The 17744-nt window shown below is 49.1% G+C and overlaps 1 protein-coding gene across 1 annotated transcript in view; it reads right to left on the bottom strand.

Annotated features, from left to right (window-relative positions):
- Positions 1-17442, bottom strand: part of LOC146189617 (RNA binding protein fox-1 homolog 2-like) — a 384063-nt gene extending 366621 nt beyond the window's left edge. Inside the window, exons 1-2 of the mRNA XM_084604382.1 lie at positions 17309-17442; positions 15997-16433 (exon numbers count right to left, since the gene is read on the bottom strand). Coding sequence (XP_084460508.1) covers positions 15997-16137 — 141 coding nt within the window. The 5' untranslated portion in view covers positions 16138-16433; positions 17309-17442. The remainder of the gene's footprint in view (positions 1-15996; positions 16434-17308) is intronic.
- Between the last annotated feature and the right edge of the window lie 302 nt (positions 17443-17744).

Genomic DNA, 17744 nt, shown 5'->3' with positions numbered 1-17744 from the left:
CGTCGAAGGTCTTTAGTGTATTCAACCTAAAGGGGCGCTCATCATTACTTAGTAAGGTCCTCTATCATCTGAAGGTCTTCAAAACTAAAGATCTGTATCACTATCATTAATAACCTTCTTCCTATATCATTCTGAAGGCCTTCACCTAAAGGCCTTTATGATTGTCATTAACGAGCCTCGTCATTATTTAGTGAGGCCTTTCACCATTCCATTAATGCGCACTATAATTAGTTATTAATAATTATTACCGTTTGACAATCATTATAATAAGTACTGGTGACGCCACTGAGTTACTGGTGACGCCACTGAGTTTCCCGATTTCGCATTAATAAACTGCACAACTACAGCTCGGTCATTTGCGCTCTCTAAACCTCTGACGTAGGGAGTGCTACGCCACTCAGGTTTATTCCGTATAACATTACGATGAGCAGCAAAATACAGAACGCAGCCCGACGCGCCGTGGCTCACTGTTCGTTCGATTGCTCAGCCCAAGGACGCCGGGTCGAACCCCGGCCACGGCGGCCGCATTTCGATGGGATCATTGAAATTAATCCAGGCGCTGCTCCAGCGAAGCATCTCTGGGAGCCTACGGATGCACCTTTGCACGCAAGACTGGGGCACATGCACATACCACACTACATACAAGCCAAAGCTCCTTTACCTCAGGAAAAGCAAACGTACATATATGCATACTCTTAGGAGATAGAAAATGTAAATTTCGTCAATAACAGTCCCTCTAGTATACCGGAATTATTAGAAAGGTAGTAATGAACGGGCAAGCGAGAACTCCCAGCAACATCTCGACCGCGACCAAAACTATTTGACGAGCTTCGCTATTACTAGCAGGGAGGATGAAGCCGTAGGACAATGGAGCGTGCTGTACACAACGCGCGTGCATGCGGGGTCGGTCCGTAGACTGTGCGAAAGCGCACGTATCTTTAATTGGCGTCATTGATTGATCGATCGGGGCTTCGGCGCGCGGCGGGAAACACCGCCGCATCCCGGGCCGCCGAAGGTTGAACAAAGGTCGACAGTGACGCAAAGAGGAAGATCGAAGATGCCGCTCTCCTTCGGAAGGCGGCGGCCAAGCTAAACATAGGAGGCCGCGCCATCCCGCCAAAGGTATACAGCGCGCGCGCAAGGGAGCACCCCGACAGGTGTGCACCTGTGAGCGAATGACGCGGTCTGGCGGTTTAACAATCTATGCAAATGAAGAATCAATGCCCCGCCGCGGCGGTGCAGTGGTAAGACGACCGACTACTGTGCGGATCGAGTACCTGGGTTCGATCCCGACCGCGGCGGCTGCGTTTCGATGGAGGCGAAACGAACAGGCGTCCGTGCGCTGTGCGATGTGAGCGGCGCGCACGTTAAAGATAATAATAATAATAATAATAATAATAATTGGTTGACAGGAAGGGAAAGGCGCAGTATCTGTCACACTTGCTCTGTGGACACCTGAACCGCGCCGTAAGGGAAGGGATGAAGGTGGGAGTGAAAGTGGAAATAGAGAAAGGGGAGCCGTAGTGGAGGGCTGCGGAGTAATTTCGACCACCTGGAGATCTTTAACGTGCGCTGACATCGCACAGCACATGGACGCCACATGGAGCACGTGGTCGGGTTCGAAGTTAAAGATCCCCAGGTAGTCGGAATTACTCCGAAGCCCTCCACTACGGCTCCTCTTTCTCTCTTTCCACTTTCACTCCCACCTTCCTCCAAGATCCCCAGGTGGTCGAAACTACTCCGAAGCCCTCCACTACGGCGCCCCTTTCTCTCATTCCACTTTCACTCCCACCTTCCTCCAAGATCCCCAGGTGGTCGAAATTACTCCGAAGCCCTCCACTAGCTCCTCTTTCTCTCTTTCCAATTTCACTCCCACCTTCCTCCAAGATCTCCAGGTGGTCGAAATTACTCCGAAGCCCTCCTCTTTCTCTCTTTCCAATTTCACTCCCACCTTCCTCCGAGATCCCCAGGTGGTCGAAACTCCGAAGCCCTCCACTACGGCTCCTCTTTCTCTCTTTCCACATTCACTCCCACCTTCCTCCAAGATCCCCAGGTGGTCGAAATTACTCCGAAGCCCTCCACTACGGCTCCTCTTTCTCTCTTTCCACTTTCACTCCCACCTTCCTCCCTTTCCTTACGGCGCGGTTCAGGTGTCCACAGAAACAAGTGTGACAGACACTGCGCATTTCCCTTCCTGTGAACCAATTATTATTATAACCGCGGTGTTTGTTTAACTTAGACTACACGACGCATTGACAAAGCGTCCATTTCGTGGCGCCCGAAAGCACGTATCAATAGGCAAAAAATTCCTGCCACCGATTTCGCTGGTCCCGGTCCCCAGCGCCAGAAGTATTCGTCAGGTGGCGCCCGCGTACAGTTCACTATTTAAGTTCACGGTTCAAAGTATTTAAATACCTGTACTTAAAAAGCGTTGACTCACAATGAAGGAAAAGAACTAGGAAACTAACTGGTGAGTATGCTAGTAACAAGGACGGAGAAATAAAGAGCATTAAGCAACAGGTGAAAAACACAGAAGGTAAAAATTGGATAAATTCGATGGAAAAGAAACAGAGTGTGGAATTATACCGAAAGTGTAAAATGCAGATCAGGAAGGAAGATTTCTTTGATAACTCAAGAGGCAGTGCCCTACTTTTTGAAGCTAGATCAGGGTGCCTTAGAACACGCAGCTACAAAAAGAAATTTAACAATGGAGATGACGCATGTGTTGTATGTGTTAACTCCAGTGAAACAATTGACCTTATTATACTCGAATGTAATGGTATCCATCCGGAAGTTGATGCAGGCGCAATCACTGTTCCTGAAGCTCTGGGGTTTAGAGATAACAGTGGCCGGGTGAATATACCGGCGGTGGAAACTAGCAAAAAACGACTGGAAGATTGGTGGCTTAAAAGCAGAGAAGTGACAATGTTAGTAATGTAGGAACAAAAAATTAATAAATAGAATGATGGTTTAGTTGACCATTCTAAATCAATAATTAAGATATAGGGAGAAAAATGAGCATGATAGCTACTGCTACCACCCCGTTTCAAAGGGGAAGCTCCTATATTCTATCCATCCATTCAATCCATCCTATAATCCAGCATGGTTCGACAGTCCTGTTTATTTCTTCTCGCCTTATTCCTCGTTTCAGTGATCGGCTTCTCTTTGTGATGAACTCAAACTCGCCAAGGGGAACTGCGGAGGGGAAACACGTACGTGGTCTTCTTATTTCGGTTGGCAAACGTTTAGTGTGACTCCCAGCACGTGCCAAGTAAAATAACTCCGAGAAGCAGCCGGAAGAGCCGGCGCCCATCGCATCGCGCGCCCGTGAGCGTAGCTCTGCAGCCCAGAGGGATGTCTAGTCTATACACGCACTGTTGCGCCGAAAACTGCAAGAAAAGGCACAACACTCGCAGGGCTCCGTGACGCAAATTTTGCTTCAGCTGTACTCAAACTGAGCGTCCAAAGCATCTTGTCGGGTCTGTCATTTGTGGGTGCTCCCAACGGTACAGTGCCCCAACTTCCTGTTTCTACTCCCGCTGCTCCTGGCACTGTAGACTTCGGCTCGGAAGCGTCCCGTAAATGGAGCCTGAACGGTGGCCACAATTACAAGTGGACATCCGCATCGGCTCTGTAGCGCAACCTAGCAACGCTGCCTTTGGCGATGAGAAATACAGCAATCCTAATCGTCTTGCTTTTTAACACCAGCAGTTTAGCATCACAGTTAAGTTCGCGCATGCCGGGTGTGTTACCGTTTAGGCAGCACTGTGACGCGCTTTTACTCTTAATTGTAGTTTAAAAAGGACTCAGACAAGCCGTGCGTCGAAACGGGAAGTGCAGGTAAAGTGTACGTACGGTATATACGTATACTGTTAACAGAACAGACTTACGTGGATTATCGCGTTCTGTGCAGCATGAACTTATTTAGCTGCTTACTGAAGTGTTCGATTTATTCTCCTTTCTCGAAATAATGATCTAGCTTACACCTCGCAGTTAAAATTTGGCGTCCACCCTATTTTAAAGACACGTGCTCGTGCGAACGAGAAACCGAAAGGGAAACCGGAAAACGGGAGCCATTGACGCTGTCCCATGCATCTTAGACTTAAGTGTCCACGCTACATTTTTCTGACGGCCATCTACGGCGGCGGCAGCGGCTTTTCGGCGGAACAAACGGTGTACGCTATCGCGTAATATGCCACATCTACTGCCGCGGTGGTGCAGTGGTTAAGGCTCTCGATTGCGGTGCCCAAGGATGCAAGGATCAAATTCCGGCCGCTATTCGACAGATGAGAAAAGCAGGACGTCTGTGCACTGTGCGATGTGCACGTTAAGAACCCCCAGGTGGTCGAAATTTCCGGAGTCCTCCACTACGGCGTCTCTCATAGCCTTAGTCGCTTTGGGACGTTAAATCCCACAAACCAAACCAAACATGCCAAATGTCGCCATCGCACACCGCGAAAGCCTTCGAGGTCTTCTTCCGGATGTTAACCTGCATTTATCGCACTCAGAGATTTGGACCTTTCGAACGTCATGCAGACTTTGCTCTCACGGTTTCTTCGTGCTAAAACTTCGCGGCACTGACATCAATGTCTTTCGGGCCGACTGTACGCTCCACTTTCGCCCCATGACCCTGCAGCACGGCATAACTGCGAACATACAAGATGCATCAAAATTATCTTCTGTTCTACAGGGGAACACCACGAGTTTGCACAGAGTCACATTTCCGTGCTTATTTCAGCACTGAATTCGGTAATGGCCTTTGTGTATGATATAAAGGCCAGGAGGGAAGCTTTAGAAAACAGAAAAAAGTGTACTCGTCATCCTTAGTCACGGATTACATCATTAATTGAATGCAGATTATGTGTTTCTTTTCATATTGTAGCTGTCCGTGTACAATGTGTTTGCTGATTGATTGATTGATTGATTGATTGATTTCGGCGCCTCTCAGAGTATAGCCGAGAGATTTCGCTGCTCGAGAAGCAGGAGCGCTTTTTGTCGCCCTGCAAGCCTGTGCGGTCTTCTTCAGCGCACACTCTATCCACAATACCGAAGACGTGGCGCGGTAAGCTGGCCCGTGCAGAAGCTGCGTGCTTCAATTCGTGCTGGTGACACCAGCCCTGCAATGCCAACGGTGTCGCTCATAGATTGCTCGGCAGCGCCACTCACAAGTTCACTGCAGCCGCAGACTCGGACACGCCCCAACATCCAAGCGCGGGCTGTCCTGAACACGCAGCACCGCTCATTTCGCGCCAAATTAAGGGCGCCATATTTCTCCCTCGTACGCTCCTGCGTGACACGGGTGTTTTCGATTCGCAGACAATGCGCAGAGGGACGTCCGACAGCAGTCACGATGCGATACGGACACACCGGCTTAGTGACCGTGATCGCACACATCTCACGCGCATGCGCACAAGCGACAAACCCTTGTGGCCAAAATGTCCAGAGCGACAACACCTCGCTGAGCCTTTCCTCGCGTGCACTGCACCGAAGTTAGAATGCGCGGACACGCATGAAATGTGTCGGGGGAGAAGCCAAGCGAGCACGCCGTCTCTCGCCGATCGTCTCCTCCGCCGACGTCTGAGTACGCGGTGGTTCGGCGACCGCCGGCCTGTTTGTCACCGCTGTCTCCCCGCCAAATCTTCGTCGATGGTCATGGCGTTGACACACTCGAGACGGCTGCCTGACTGGCTTGGGGAAGCGCCCCGCGTCGAATGTGACAAGGACGGGCTCCTTTCGCGCCACGGCACAAGGGAATTAGCCGAGGGGCACTGCTGCTGTTCACCTCTACGTGACCATCGGTGTTCTGATGGCGACAGCTAATCATGGCGGGAACTTTCACGGGGGGAGGGCACGGTGTTTGTGCTAGTTGCTGCAACTGAAGAGCCAATGAGATATACAATAGATGTGTGGCACGAGCCTCTTTTTGTTCTTTAACTATAAGTTTTGTAACTTAAGCTGGGGGGGGGGGGGGGGGTCAGAACACCACCCGAAATTTTCTGCGCTGTGTCTAAATAGCCGTGTTTTTGTTTTTTTCATACGAGTGCCGCGTTTCTCCTGAGCAAAAGCCGTCATCAACCCATATAATATAGCACCACTACCGCGAGGGACACATTTGGTGTGATCCACAATTTAATCGGTGCCCACGATGATCACACGATAGCTCATTTGGTATGAAAATCGCTCCACGGCGCTCATGGCATAAATAAGTGACGTTGTTCGACTGTGTAGTCCAATCTGACAGTGTTTTTGGCTGATTCCACCATAACGAAATTTTCGCTTGAACGAACTTTTTTTACGTAACCCGTCATTTTTGTTGTAGCGAAGTTCAACGTACCACTAATGAGCACGGGCAAAAAGAGTGCCTGCAACTAATATCGACTGTCGTTTGCGTTGGCTTCGTCTGAGACCATATACCGGAGTGCGGAGGTAGAGACATTAGAGAGAATTAGCTTACCGTGATCCGCGATCCGCCACCGTGGCCCTCTACCGCACGTGAGCGGGGCGCACAAGCTGATTGGTTCCGACGCGGCAGGTCTATGTGCCGACATCAAGTATGTGGCGCCATCTATCGGCGTCAAGGGGATCTGGGCATGCGCAGTGGAAAGCACGGTGGCGGATCACGGTAAGCTAAATCTCATTCACGGCCGGAAGCTGCGATACACACCTTGTCATTAAATAATTGAGCAGGAACTCCTCTGGCACCGCATACACGTTGATGATACGCGCTCTGCTGCTGTGCAGTATGTAGATTTTTTCGCTCTTACCGCTCGCGGAACCCTGGTTCGAAAGCTAAGCTTCAGAGGCTAGCAGGAGCAAGGGCAGCCTGTGTGCAGCCTCGAATTACTGCAGTTGTGCTCTGCAGTTGTACCCACGTACATTCCGCTGCCTCAAGTGATGGGACAATCACAGCACCTTCGATTTCTCTACACATCATCATACCGTATAAACACGGATCCCGTGCCCCCGGGGGAGAGGCAAGTGATGATCGATGGAAAGTACTGATATATCCAAATAAGGTGAACAGTTCGGTGCTTATGGAAGCTGCAGGCACCTGCAACTGCGTCGCTGTAAGGCGATTAATATCTAACCTGTATGACATGATAACGGCCACGGAATAGTGAAGTTACCTGAAGCAGCATTGCTTAGAAGTTCGAACATAGCGCGCGTCAAGTTTATGAATCATTCAACACGATAACGGAAAGCTCCACCGTTTTCCTATTCTGGAGAATCTGTCTTCGTAAAGCTTGGTTCTTTGCGTGTAGTCTGGCCTTCCTCGCGTTTTGTTAGTATGATTGCGCAGCTTCCCTGCACTGTTGCTCGCATAGCACTAAAGATAGATAGATGCAGCTTCGGTGCCTGTGTTGTTTCCATTCGCCCTTTTTCTTATTCGCTGCTCTGTTTGCCTGCTGAGAGTAAAACACATGTCTCAGTGCGTGAAATGAAGACGGATCAGCTGATCGGCATTGTGATGCACACACGGGAAGCACTCTAACGTGTACTGTACCGCCTGCCAGGCAAAAATTTAAAAAATAAAGAGGGAGAGGGGTTGTAGATATACTCAAGTAGGAAGCTCCTTTGTGTACGCGCAAAGATATGACGGCGAGTTGCAAAACCGTCCCAAACGGAAGCACTGACAACGAGTGGAGAGGGAGGCCAAGTCGCTTAGAGAATGGACGAGGAACAATGACGTCTAAATGAACGCGGAGAGAGGAGAGTGCACAATGGAGAGTGCTGGCGCCTCGGAAGAAGGCACGGAGAGAGTCGGCGATCGACGGCTCCACCGGAAGGCGTGGCCTCGTCGCTTGCGAAGCGCCCTATGCCGACTGTGCGTTCGCATCCGCGAATTATCCCTCCGCCCTTTCCTTCTGGTGTCCGACCAGTCCGACCCGCGGGCAGACTTTATTGTCTCTCGTGCCGCCGGTTTCTCGGAATTGCCGGTGTAAAAAGGAAACCGAACAAAAGCTCGAGTAGCGACGCGAGGGAAGGGGTTGTTGCGCAAGTTGGCGTTGCCCAGCACGCGGCCGCGGTCGCTCGGAGGGGCGACACACGCGCGGTAGTCCTCCTCCGTCGCTGAGAAGGCTGCGCGCAGTACAGACAACCGTCACTTGCAATGGCGAACGACCTTGCCGCGTACTACATGTTGTCGTTATTTGCTAGTCAGCGTTCGTGTTTGCCGCATCCTGTCTTCGCGCGCGCGTTCATTAAATGTGTACAACATTAACTGACCGGCTGCGGTAGCCCCGTTGCCTTACTGTTGACGCCCCCTGATGCAACGCGCGAGTGAAGCAACTGGCGGATAGGCCGCAAAATATCAGACCGCATAGATGCATCTTCATTATACAGTGGCGCATAAAAAAATAAACCGACAATTAACGGATGAAATGGTTGCGTTAAATTCTTTTCACGTGAAAGAGATAGACATGAAGACAGGGGAAAGCCAGATAGAAAATCATCCTTTTCCCGTGCACTAGGTACGCGTGCCTCGATAGTTGTCAAAAGTCATTCGGTTCATTGCGCGACCAGACAAAAGTTGAAACCACGGAAGTATAACTATATGGAAAGATATCGTCTGTGCGCTGTTGGCTTTGACAGTCGTTCCCACGCGGAAATGAGTGCTTATTTATCGCTTAGCCTTTGCAGCGTTTTCAATAGGTGTAAATATCTTAAATGCATACCCAGCAATTTTCGACATTTTCTAGGAAAGAAATTTTTAAGGTAACTTTCTTTTTTCACATATTGTGTAACAATACAGTCGCAGATCTTTCCTCGACAGGCTCCTGTATTTTTTTTTTTTTGCTCTTAATTTTCAAAAACGCGCCCCATTCGCTTGCAATGGCAGTCTGGCTTGTTTGTTTCCAGTGCAGTGCAAATTCAGAAACAGAATTTCCCACGCTTCTGAAACATAGACCGCCTATAAGCAATATGTTCATAAAAAGTGTCTTACAATATTCCACGTTTCCCTCAATTATTTTCAGAAACGCAGCTTATTCGTCCCAGGAGCACGAACCATTGGCTCAATAATGGTACTGTGTTGGTAATCCCCGGCCCAACGTAGGCCAGTAAGTTACCAGCGTGGTACCAATGTTGGGCCGATGACTTGCCGCCTGGCAATTTCAACCACTCGTCGAGCGCGATGAATAAACTTTACCAGCAAATATTTTCCACGCGACGGAAACTTAGACCCTTATCAACAATACGTGCATAACAGTATCTAGCAATATCCCACGGCTGGCTCACAATTAAACGGTGTCCCAGAATTTCAAACATCACACTGGTCTACTTTCCTACCCGTTACGCGACATGCCGTAGCTAGAGCTTGCTCGTCGACTTTTTTTTTTTTTTAATTATGACTGAATATTTATTATTATTATTATTATGCGAGTTCTCAGCGCACTTCACAGTAAACGAGCCAAAATTAGTACATACTGCTAGCCGAAACAAAGGTTACTATCAGAAACTTTGCCAAGTTCGAACACTGCAAAAAATTACCTGGGGTTTAGCTTTAGTTAAAGCCGGCAGGTTGCTTAAGTAAAGCCGACGTAGTTTCCCTTTCTGTTTTCTTTTTCTTCTTCTGCTTCTTCTTTTCCTTTTTCTTTTTCTTCCTCTTATCCATTTCCTTTTCTTCTTCTTCTCTGCTTCACCTTCTTTTCCTCCTCCTCCTTCTTTCTCTTCTTCTTCTCTAAAGGTCAAAGGTCAAACGTGGCTACCGGCCGGGTTTACGCGACGGGCTGAAACCTGGCGTAGTATTGCTTACGCAATAAAAGGAAGTGATCTAATGAACAAAACAAACAAACCAGACAATTCTTCGCTGGTACACAGGTACACGACTGTCTCGCTGCATATTGTCAGTTGTCCGCCTGCCTGTCGGCCCAGCAATACTGCTGTTCAGCTACAACGTCATCGCTTTGTGTAAACAGAGCACACGTCACTGTGACGTGGCCAGCACTACTATGCGCGCGCAAAACTGAGCTTTAGTATCAGGCTGTGTAGAGCACGGAGGAAGGACACCTAGTACGTGTGACAGAACCTGTGAACCAGTGGGCTTTAAACTCATCAAGCTATGGCGGCCGCGTTCAGAAAATTTCGTCCCTTGCGGGCAGGAGCCGGAAGATAACAGAAATAACCAAACAAACAATAAAAACCGCGGTAAAACTTAAAAGCAAATAATAATAATAATAATAAAATACATAAAAACCAACCAGAACGCCTCGTTCCCAGACCATACCGTCCTAATTTTTGCGGGAAATAAAAGTGGCTCGTGCTAGCTTCTGCCTACAAATACCCTAGAACAATATGGGCTCCACTTCAGGATGCTTTAGAGGGAGATACTGAAGGGGAGCGACGGTTAATGGATATCACGGTCATTCATCTCTAAAGGAAAGAAAAAAAAATTCTTACGACCAGTCGTGAGGGCGCTACATATCTACGACAGTGAGATGCGCTTGGAATCAGCCGACACGGGCCACACGAGAGGAGGAGCTTATCACCCGGTTGCAATGACCGCGTTGAGCCGTATCAAAAAGAACTGGGCGAGCGGAGGATCGAAAAGAAAAGACCCATTTCTGATGTCTTCCCGAGTGCCGAGCAGCGGGCACTCTCCCATTTCGTAGTAACCTCGTGGGGGGAAACAAGGAACAGCTTCCGGCTGTGTCGCTGAGCACAGAGGTGGGCCACACGCACGTCGCCCAACGGCCGACTTCACAGGCGGATGCCACCATCCACGCCAGCCTCAAGCCATGCAGGATCTGTCAGAGGGGCGTGTCCACGAATGCGAGCCTGTGTTCGTCATTGTTAATTCCTGCTTCGACAAAACATTCGTGGCTTCAACACAAAACCTGGGCCACATACAAAGCTAGGCATCGACTGATGAAAAGCATTACATATAAGGTCAACGCGAGACTTTCACGATTTTGAGAATACGTAGTGGAGGTAGCCTTGAACATTTTATCACGACTATAGCTTGCTTACGACGAAATGATCAAAATGTGGACGTCTGTGTGAATGACTAGAACTGCTGCGCACCGCGCACTGCAACCAAATAGCCCCGTGGGCACTACCGGTCACTTCCTAAACCTAGCCCTTATTCTCTTTGCGAGCTTGTTAGAGTTTCCTTGACTTTTTCAAGCTGCTCGAATTGGCGTCACTGCAAAGTGCACTGTGGGAAGGGAAGAGAAGAGACACGCCATCACTAATTTTCTTTATCTTTTTTTTTTTTTCGGAAAGCGACGAATGGAAAGCGAGGAGACATTTATTAGTCGCACGATTCCTTGGTGTCGGCGTGAGTCGCCGATTTTTATGGATGCCAGCTCCCTGTGCTTGTGCTGCACACTGTATCATACTAGACAAAATGCGCGCTAGCAGGTTACAAAGAACATATATAGGCGGTGAATGCGATCGGAGCGGAGGAAAATGCTTTCTTGCACTTAATTGGGCTCCGATTTCGTGAGTGCTTCGTGTTTTTCTGCGATGGTCGGGTGGTTCGAAGCAACTGCTAGCGAAGCTGATGTGCTCGCGCTGCAGCGGGTTCGAATCCCGGTCTGAACAGTGTATAAGTACGACAAGTTTCATTTTAAGGGAAAGGCACAGTATCTGTCACACTTGCTCTGTGGACACCTGAACCGCGCCGTAAGGGAAGGGGGCCACACAACCCGCACTTTTTGTTGCATATTTTTACGTTGAGAACCACCCTTCATTACCGCGTGACGAAAAGTGTCCACCATTTATTTTTTAATTGATCTGACTATCTAAATAAGCTCAGAGCCAGCCGAATCCATAGCTGGCATTGCACGCTTCATCGGCCCCACAGCCATAGCCAGAGCTTAGACATTTTAGCTCCAAGAAAGGCGTATATAAGCATGCTGATTAACCCCGACCACCTGAAGCAACGATCTGCATGGAGAAACTGGAGGCCTTTGCTATCCAGCAGACCGTTAAGCCGGAAAAAGCTCAAGAGAGCTTAGACACAGCTACTGAATTCAAGGCCACTGAAGTCATAAGTTCAAATATGTTGCAAAAGGTCACTGCATTCGTTGCTTGATAATGAGCGCAATGAAAAATAAATGGGTTGGGGCATGATTTAAACACCCGATGTTTGTTTGCAGCTAATAAACAAGCTTCCACGCACTTACTTCGGTTCAGCGAACTTTCAGTTTAACGAACTTTTCCATAGGGACCATTACAGTTCGTTCAAGTGACGTTTTACTTTACTTTTCGAAGCACGGTAAGGGGGCACTGCATAGAAATTCAGTGTAACAGTTTATAGGGAAGTCGACTGTAACGAAGAGAATGAAACATCATAACGACATCGACGGCATAAACCGGGCATCTTTTTACACGTTCTTGATTGGTGAATGCGACAATGTTTGCAAGGGTTCCAGACGCGACGATTAAAGGTTTACACTTTGATAATATTTTTTTTTTACTTGGCGCATTAGTCAAAGTACTACTTAAATACCAAAGATTTTTCTATTCTTGGGTGCAATTAAACGATCGATATTGATGCGTTTCGACCGGAACACAACATCAAAATGGCCAAATTCGGAGACCCTATGCACATAACAAATCACCGAAGTAGTAATAATTGAACAGTGAAGGGTACCTGATATTAGCAAAATAGATAACTGCAGCTTTAATAAACTTAACGTTCATTCGCAAGGTGTGTCACCTCAAGCAAGACAGAACAAGAGAAGTATCGACCTCATGGGTATATTCTGACGACGTTTTTACATATGATATGACGCACATACATTGTTCAGATTTCAAAGGTGATGTTACAATGTAAGCAACCTGTGTATACCAATGCCAACGAAAAACACAGCCGCACAGACGCTTGCAAGTGGCGAGATGAACCACTAACAGGTAACGAATTATGTGCGTTGTCAGAAGCTAAGTGCAAGCGTTGCTAAAAAAAATAAAGCTAAAAATCCAACTTATCCAGCGAGGGCTATTTGAAACCATGTTTAATTATTCGCCATAGGCCAGGATTTTATCATCGAGACTGTTGATGAGAATTAAACATAATGTTATAGTTGATTTTCCCTCTGGATCTTATAGAGGGAAATATGTTGATGAATATGGTTTTAGGATGCTTGACGTCTTGTAGGTTCGATGTTGCTCAATCACGTAACTCGAGGACACTTCCGGGAAGGTTAACTATTTATTAACAATCAATAAATCAAACAGAAAGATACAAGCAAGGAGAAACATATTTACAATTGACTGATTCGTAGTTTAACCTGACGAAACCAGCCCTTGGTTCCACCAAAATATCTTCTTTTAAACCCTATGTCCGTGCCCTCGGTGGGAACAACCAATAGGGAAAATTCACAAACAGTCACCCAATAAATCCTTAGGGAAAGGGAAACATTACCAATCACAAATTGGGGAAAGTAGACAACTGCCAATGAAGGACAAAGGAAAGAAGGCAACGCATCTCAAATAATGCTGCACAAGCGTATACACTTTCCACTATCGAAATATCAGAGGATTCTGCCCTTCTCCCAGAAACTTGGCAATCACTCGCTTCCCTACGGGTGCATCTTTTCCCAGCCTCAGAGTTAATCCGTAAACACCGTTTCGAGGAAAGGCAACGTCCGAGGCCCATCTACTGAGACGTCGTCGCTCGCTACAGACGGGTACATCTGTACACGGACGAACATGAGGGTTCATTCTTCACGCCCGCTGCCACACTCTCATTGGGAGCGCTTTCTGAAGCGAGGCTGCAGATACTGGAAAATGCCGACGCTACACGGGTTACATCTTATCCGGGAAGAAAGGGGTTCCGCGTGTCGTCTGCACTACCAGAGGTCGACCCCTTGACCTCTCCCGTATTCTCGGTATCCCGCCAGCCCTCAAGCTGCGCGGACGCTCCTCGGTAGAGACTGTGATTCTGCCCCCCCCCCCCCCCCCCCTCTGCGCTACTTATTCGAAGGGCAAGAAAAACACTGAATAGTTATTTTTCTTTTTCCGGGAGCACAATCCTAACGTCGGAACCTCACTGTTATAATGTAATAAGGGTTTGTAAGTCGCTTACAAACCCTGGGAACGGTGTGTTTCAGAGTCGTCACTGTCGCAAAAATTTGCGATATCAGTTATGATATACGAGTGTGATGAAACCAGTAGTTAATTACTGTCTGTCCACATATTGATTGTCTCCATCATACTGCAGTTTGATGGCATCCAGCGCGCTGTTTTGGACAACTGCCTGCAGGATTTCTCGCACAGATGAAAGTAAAACTGGGGCATCAAATTACAAAGCAGAAATTCAAAAATGCTAGCTCATTAATAGTGTTGATCAATAAATCATTGTCCGCACTGAAATTGGTGTTATTGATTTAAAAATCATGTGCTGAAGACTAGAAAGCCTCGTTATATCACGTTCTGTATTTGAACCCTGTCAAGCAGCGCTCGCTGACGAAATAACCACGCGGTTTTACGGCACAGCTGATTAATGACTAAGCCGATGACCTGTCTATAGGCGGCAGTAATATGCACATAATGTCCCCATTATAAACAAGACGTTCCTAGCTGGCAACATCAATACACCACGCATGCCTTAAAGTTGCCGATCTCAATTATGTGAAGCACCCTATTTGATATACAGACTTGGGCGATATGTAGCGCGCAAGCTACAACGACTGCGGAGCGCACTAAGGACTCTAGTCTCGAACCCACTTGACAGAAATCCGATCACGCCTAAGTACACCGAATCCATCGCGTAGGCCTCGCGAAAAACAACAAAAAGAAAACAGAAAGAAGCGTTGCGGTGACGTAACGGGGATGTGCACGCGTCGGGGCCTCTTATTCTGACACCCCAAAACAAACGCGCAGACGCCGCGGCCGGCCCCGCCACGAAGACCGCGATCGATTTTTACGGCGAGAAAACAGAGCGTAGCGCCAGTACTCCGCCCTTCTCTTCTTTCCCTCCTTCCCACTGCTGGCAATCGCCGTAGGCACGCCTGTCGCGCACGCATATATAACGGAGACAGCCTCTGGCATCTGAAAGCGTATTGCAAGAAAAGACTCGCGAACTGCGACAGATGCGAGCTCCTAAGAAAAGAGCAAGAAAACAAATGTCGTCTGCTTCTCGCTTCGCAGATGTTCGTTTCCCAGAAGAAACAAGAAAATCGTGACGTAAGAAAAAAATATAAAGCACACGACTGTGCATCAACGTCGTGCGCTGCACTACATAGAAAGGAGGCTCTCCAGCGTGTAAGTGCGATCAGAGAGTGATTCTAGCCTAGGAGACTTTCGCGCTTGCGTTAGAAGAAAGGTGAAAAAATGCATAGAGGCGCGACTATCGCAAAGAGGATTTCAGTCACGCGCCACACTCACGCGACCGCCCTCTAGCTTTCGATCGTCGAGTGACCGAACGCTCAGTGCGATTTCACCACGAAGGCGTGTCTGGAGTTTCTGCCCGCGAACTTGACCGCCTCTCAAAAGCCGAGAGGTTAATCACACAGGCCAGCTAGGCCTAAGCTCCGATGCCAAGTAAACGCGCGCGCCTGTCATCCACGAGCCCGTCCGCTCCATAGCAGACGAAGAACGCTGAAGACGCGCGACTGTCCGCCAGCGCTAAAAATATAAACACCTAGCGAATGCGGATATGACTGCTGTGTCGTCGAGAGTGGGGATCATCGACACAATGAGAAAAAAGCCAAAGCGTTTTTTTCTCAATCCACACCGACGCATCGCGTCTCGTTGACAAAGAAGGATCGATTCAATTCGCCAGCGAGTGCGCGCGCCTTGCTTGGCGTCGCAGAATGGGGCTTCCCCGGATAGCACCGCGAAAAAAATAGTCATCGGCGGCCGCGCGCTTGTCGCATGCGCGCACGGTTGCCCGGAGACGCGGTCAGTGATAGCGCGCGATTGATAAAAAGTAAGGAGCAGCGACGGATTCCGATTTCTGTTTCGGAGTGCGCTTGCGGACCAGAGATGCGGGACAAACGTCGCGCCGCATAGCTCGCCGAGCGCTTTAGTGAAAGGGCCTTCACTCACCTTAGGGTCGATGCCGAGCGCCTCGTAGGAGACAGCGCCGTTGTAGTAGCCGCCGTCAACCTGGGTACCCGCCGACGACTTCTCCTTGACGCCGTCGATGTCGTGAACGAGTGCTCCGTTCAGCAAGCGGGTGGTCGCCATGAATCGCTCGCCGTGGTTAGTGGCTGGCTTCGGCCTGTCTCGCTGCTGCTGCTCCTAGCCTCTCGCGTCGAACCGCGCTGCCAGGGAGAGCGCGCGGCGGTGTTGTGCTCGTCGCCTTTAGGCCTAGCTTCGACGCGCTTCCCCTCGTCGGTGCTCCGAGTCTGCGCCGTGCGTCGCTGCTTCGTTCGAAGGAGCCCGTTCCCTTTGGCCCCTCTCACGTGGTCACTTGATGTTTTTTTTTTCTTTTCTTTTTTCCTCGACGGCGATATTTGTTCCCGGGGTTATAACTGTGGTGACTGAAAGAAAATAGGAAGCGTTCTAAGGATGAGGTAATGGTAAATTTTGTGCGTAAAACAAGAAAACGATAAAAGCTTGTCAAACGCGCATCGACTTCGTATCAGCGAGACACAGGACGCGAAAGCTGTCAAAGCACTTCAGAGCTAAAATCGAAAGCGTCTGTCGGCAACTTTTTTGAAGTGTCATCGGCTCTAGAACTATCGTTTCTTTCCGTTTTTGCGCTGGTCGCCTCTCTCGGGGCTCCGCGATTTGGTAGAAAGGCTGCTTCAAGGAGTTGTATCAGACACGGTTCACGCGAGTCGCCTGCGACCGTTTTTTTACAGTACGCTTGGAGAAACGAATTCCGCGCGGTGGCTTCTCCCGGAGCGCTCGCGCGTCTTCTTGCGTGCAGACGACAACCGGTTTCTTTGTTTTTCTTTTCTTTTTTACTCTCCGACCCAGACGCGTCGCACAGTCGGCTAAAAGAAAAAGAACATTCAATTTTGTGCACAGGCGCGCCCTCTGCGCGTCCGGTGTGGTGCACCGAACCTCTTCGCTCGCGACCCTCCCACAACAGAATCGCGTCGGTCTCGCGGGAAACCAATCTTGCTTTCTATTTTTTTTTATTCGCGAACGGAGGAGTAAAGACACGGGTACATGAATGTCTCCGACAAAGGCCTGTCGCTCCCTCGATTGACGGCTACAGACGCGCTGCAAGGCAATTTTTCTTCTCGGGCTCTTTAGCAGACGAACAACGCTCTCCGCGTGGACAGACAGGCGCTTTGTCTGAGAGCCAACGCGCTTGGATGTCGCGACTCTTTGTTGCCACGATGACGAATTAAGCTGTTGTGTACGTGCATTTCAAAGCTGCGCGGTAACAAGAAAGTGGACTCACTGCCTTCGCTGTGACTTTGGCACGAGATCAATCCCGGTGCGTTGCTTTCTCCGATCTCGGACTATCCTGCCAGTCAGCTGTCATGCAGACGACACCGACACACGCAGACGGTACACCAACAGGCAAATAGGGGCACTCTCTCTTCGATCGCGATCTTCCTCGCAGAATTCGACGTTCACAGGTTTGCAGCACGGTTGTACACACGCAGAATAATCGCACAACACTCTTTAACACAACAATCACACAGTGCGGCGTGCTGTGACGAAGAGAAAGATCCGAGACCCCGCAGGAAGATGGCAGCTCCAGCCGGCGCACGGAACAAGTCAGTCACTGTGGCACAAGCAAACACGTTTCGCAGGGAAGCCGCAGCAAGCAGAGAAGGCACCACTTCGCGCGCGGCGCATCAGAGCGGGACGGCCCGTTCAGGGGTTCGCAT

Source organism: Amblyomma maculatum, chromosome 5, assembly GCF_055883805.1.
Source record: "Amblyomma maculatum isolate TAMU_Amacu chromosome 5, ASM5588380v1, whole genome shotgun sequence".
Classification (NCBI taxonomy): domain Eukaryota; kingdom Metazoa; phylum Arthropoda; class Arachnida; order Ixodida; family Ixodidae; genus Amblyomma; species Amblyomma maculatum.
Note: the sequence above shows the minus strand (reverse complement) of the source record. Positions and strands in the feature narration are given on the sequence as shown.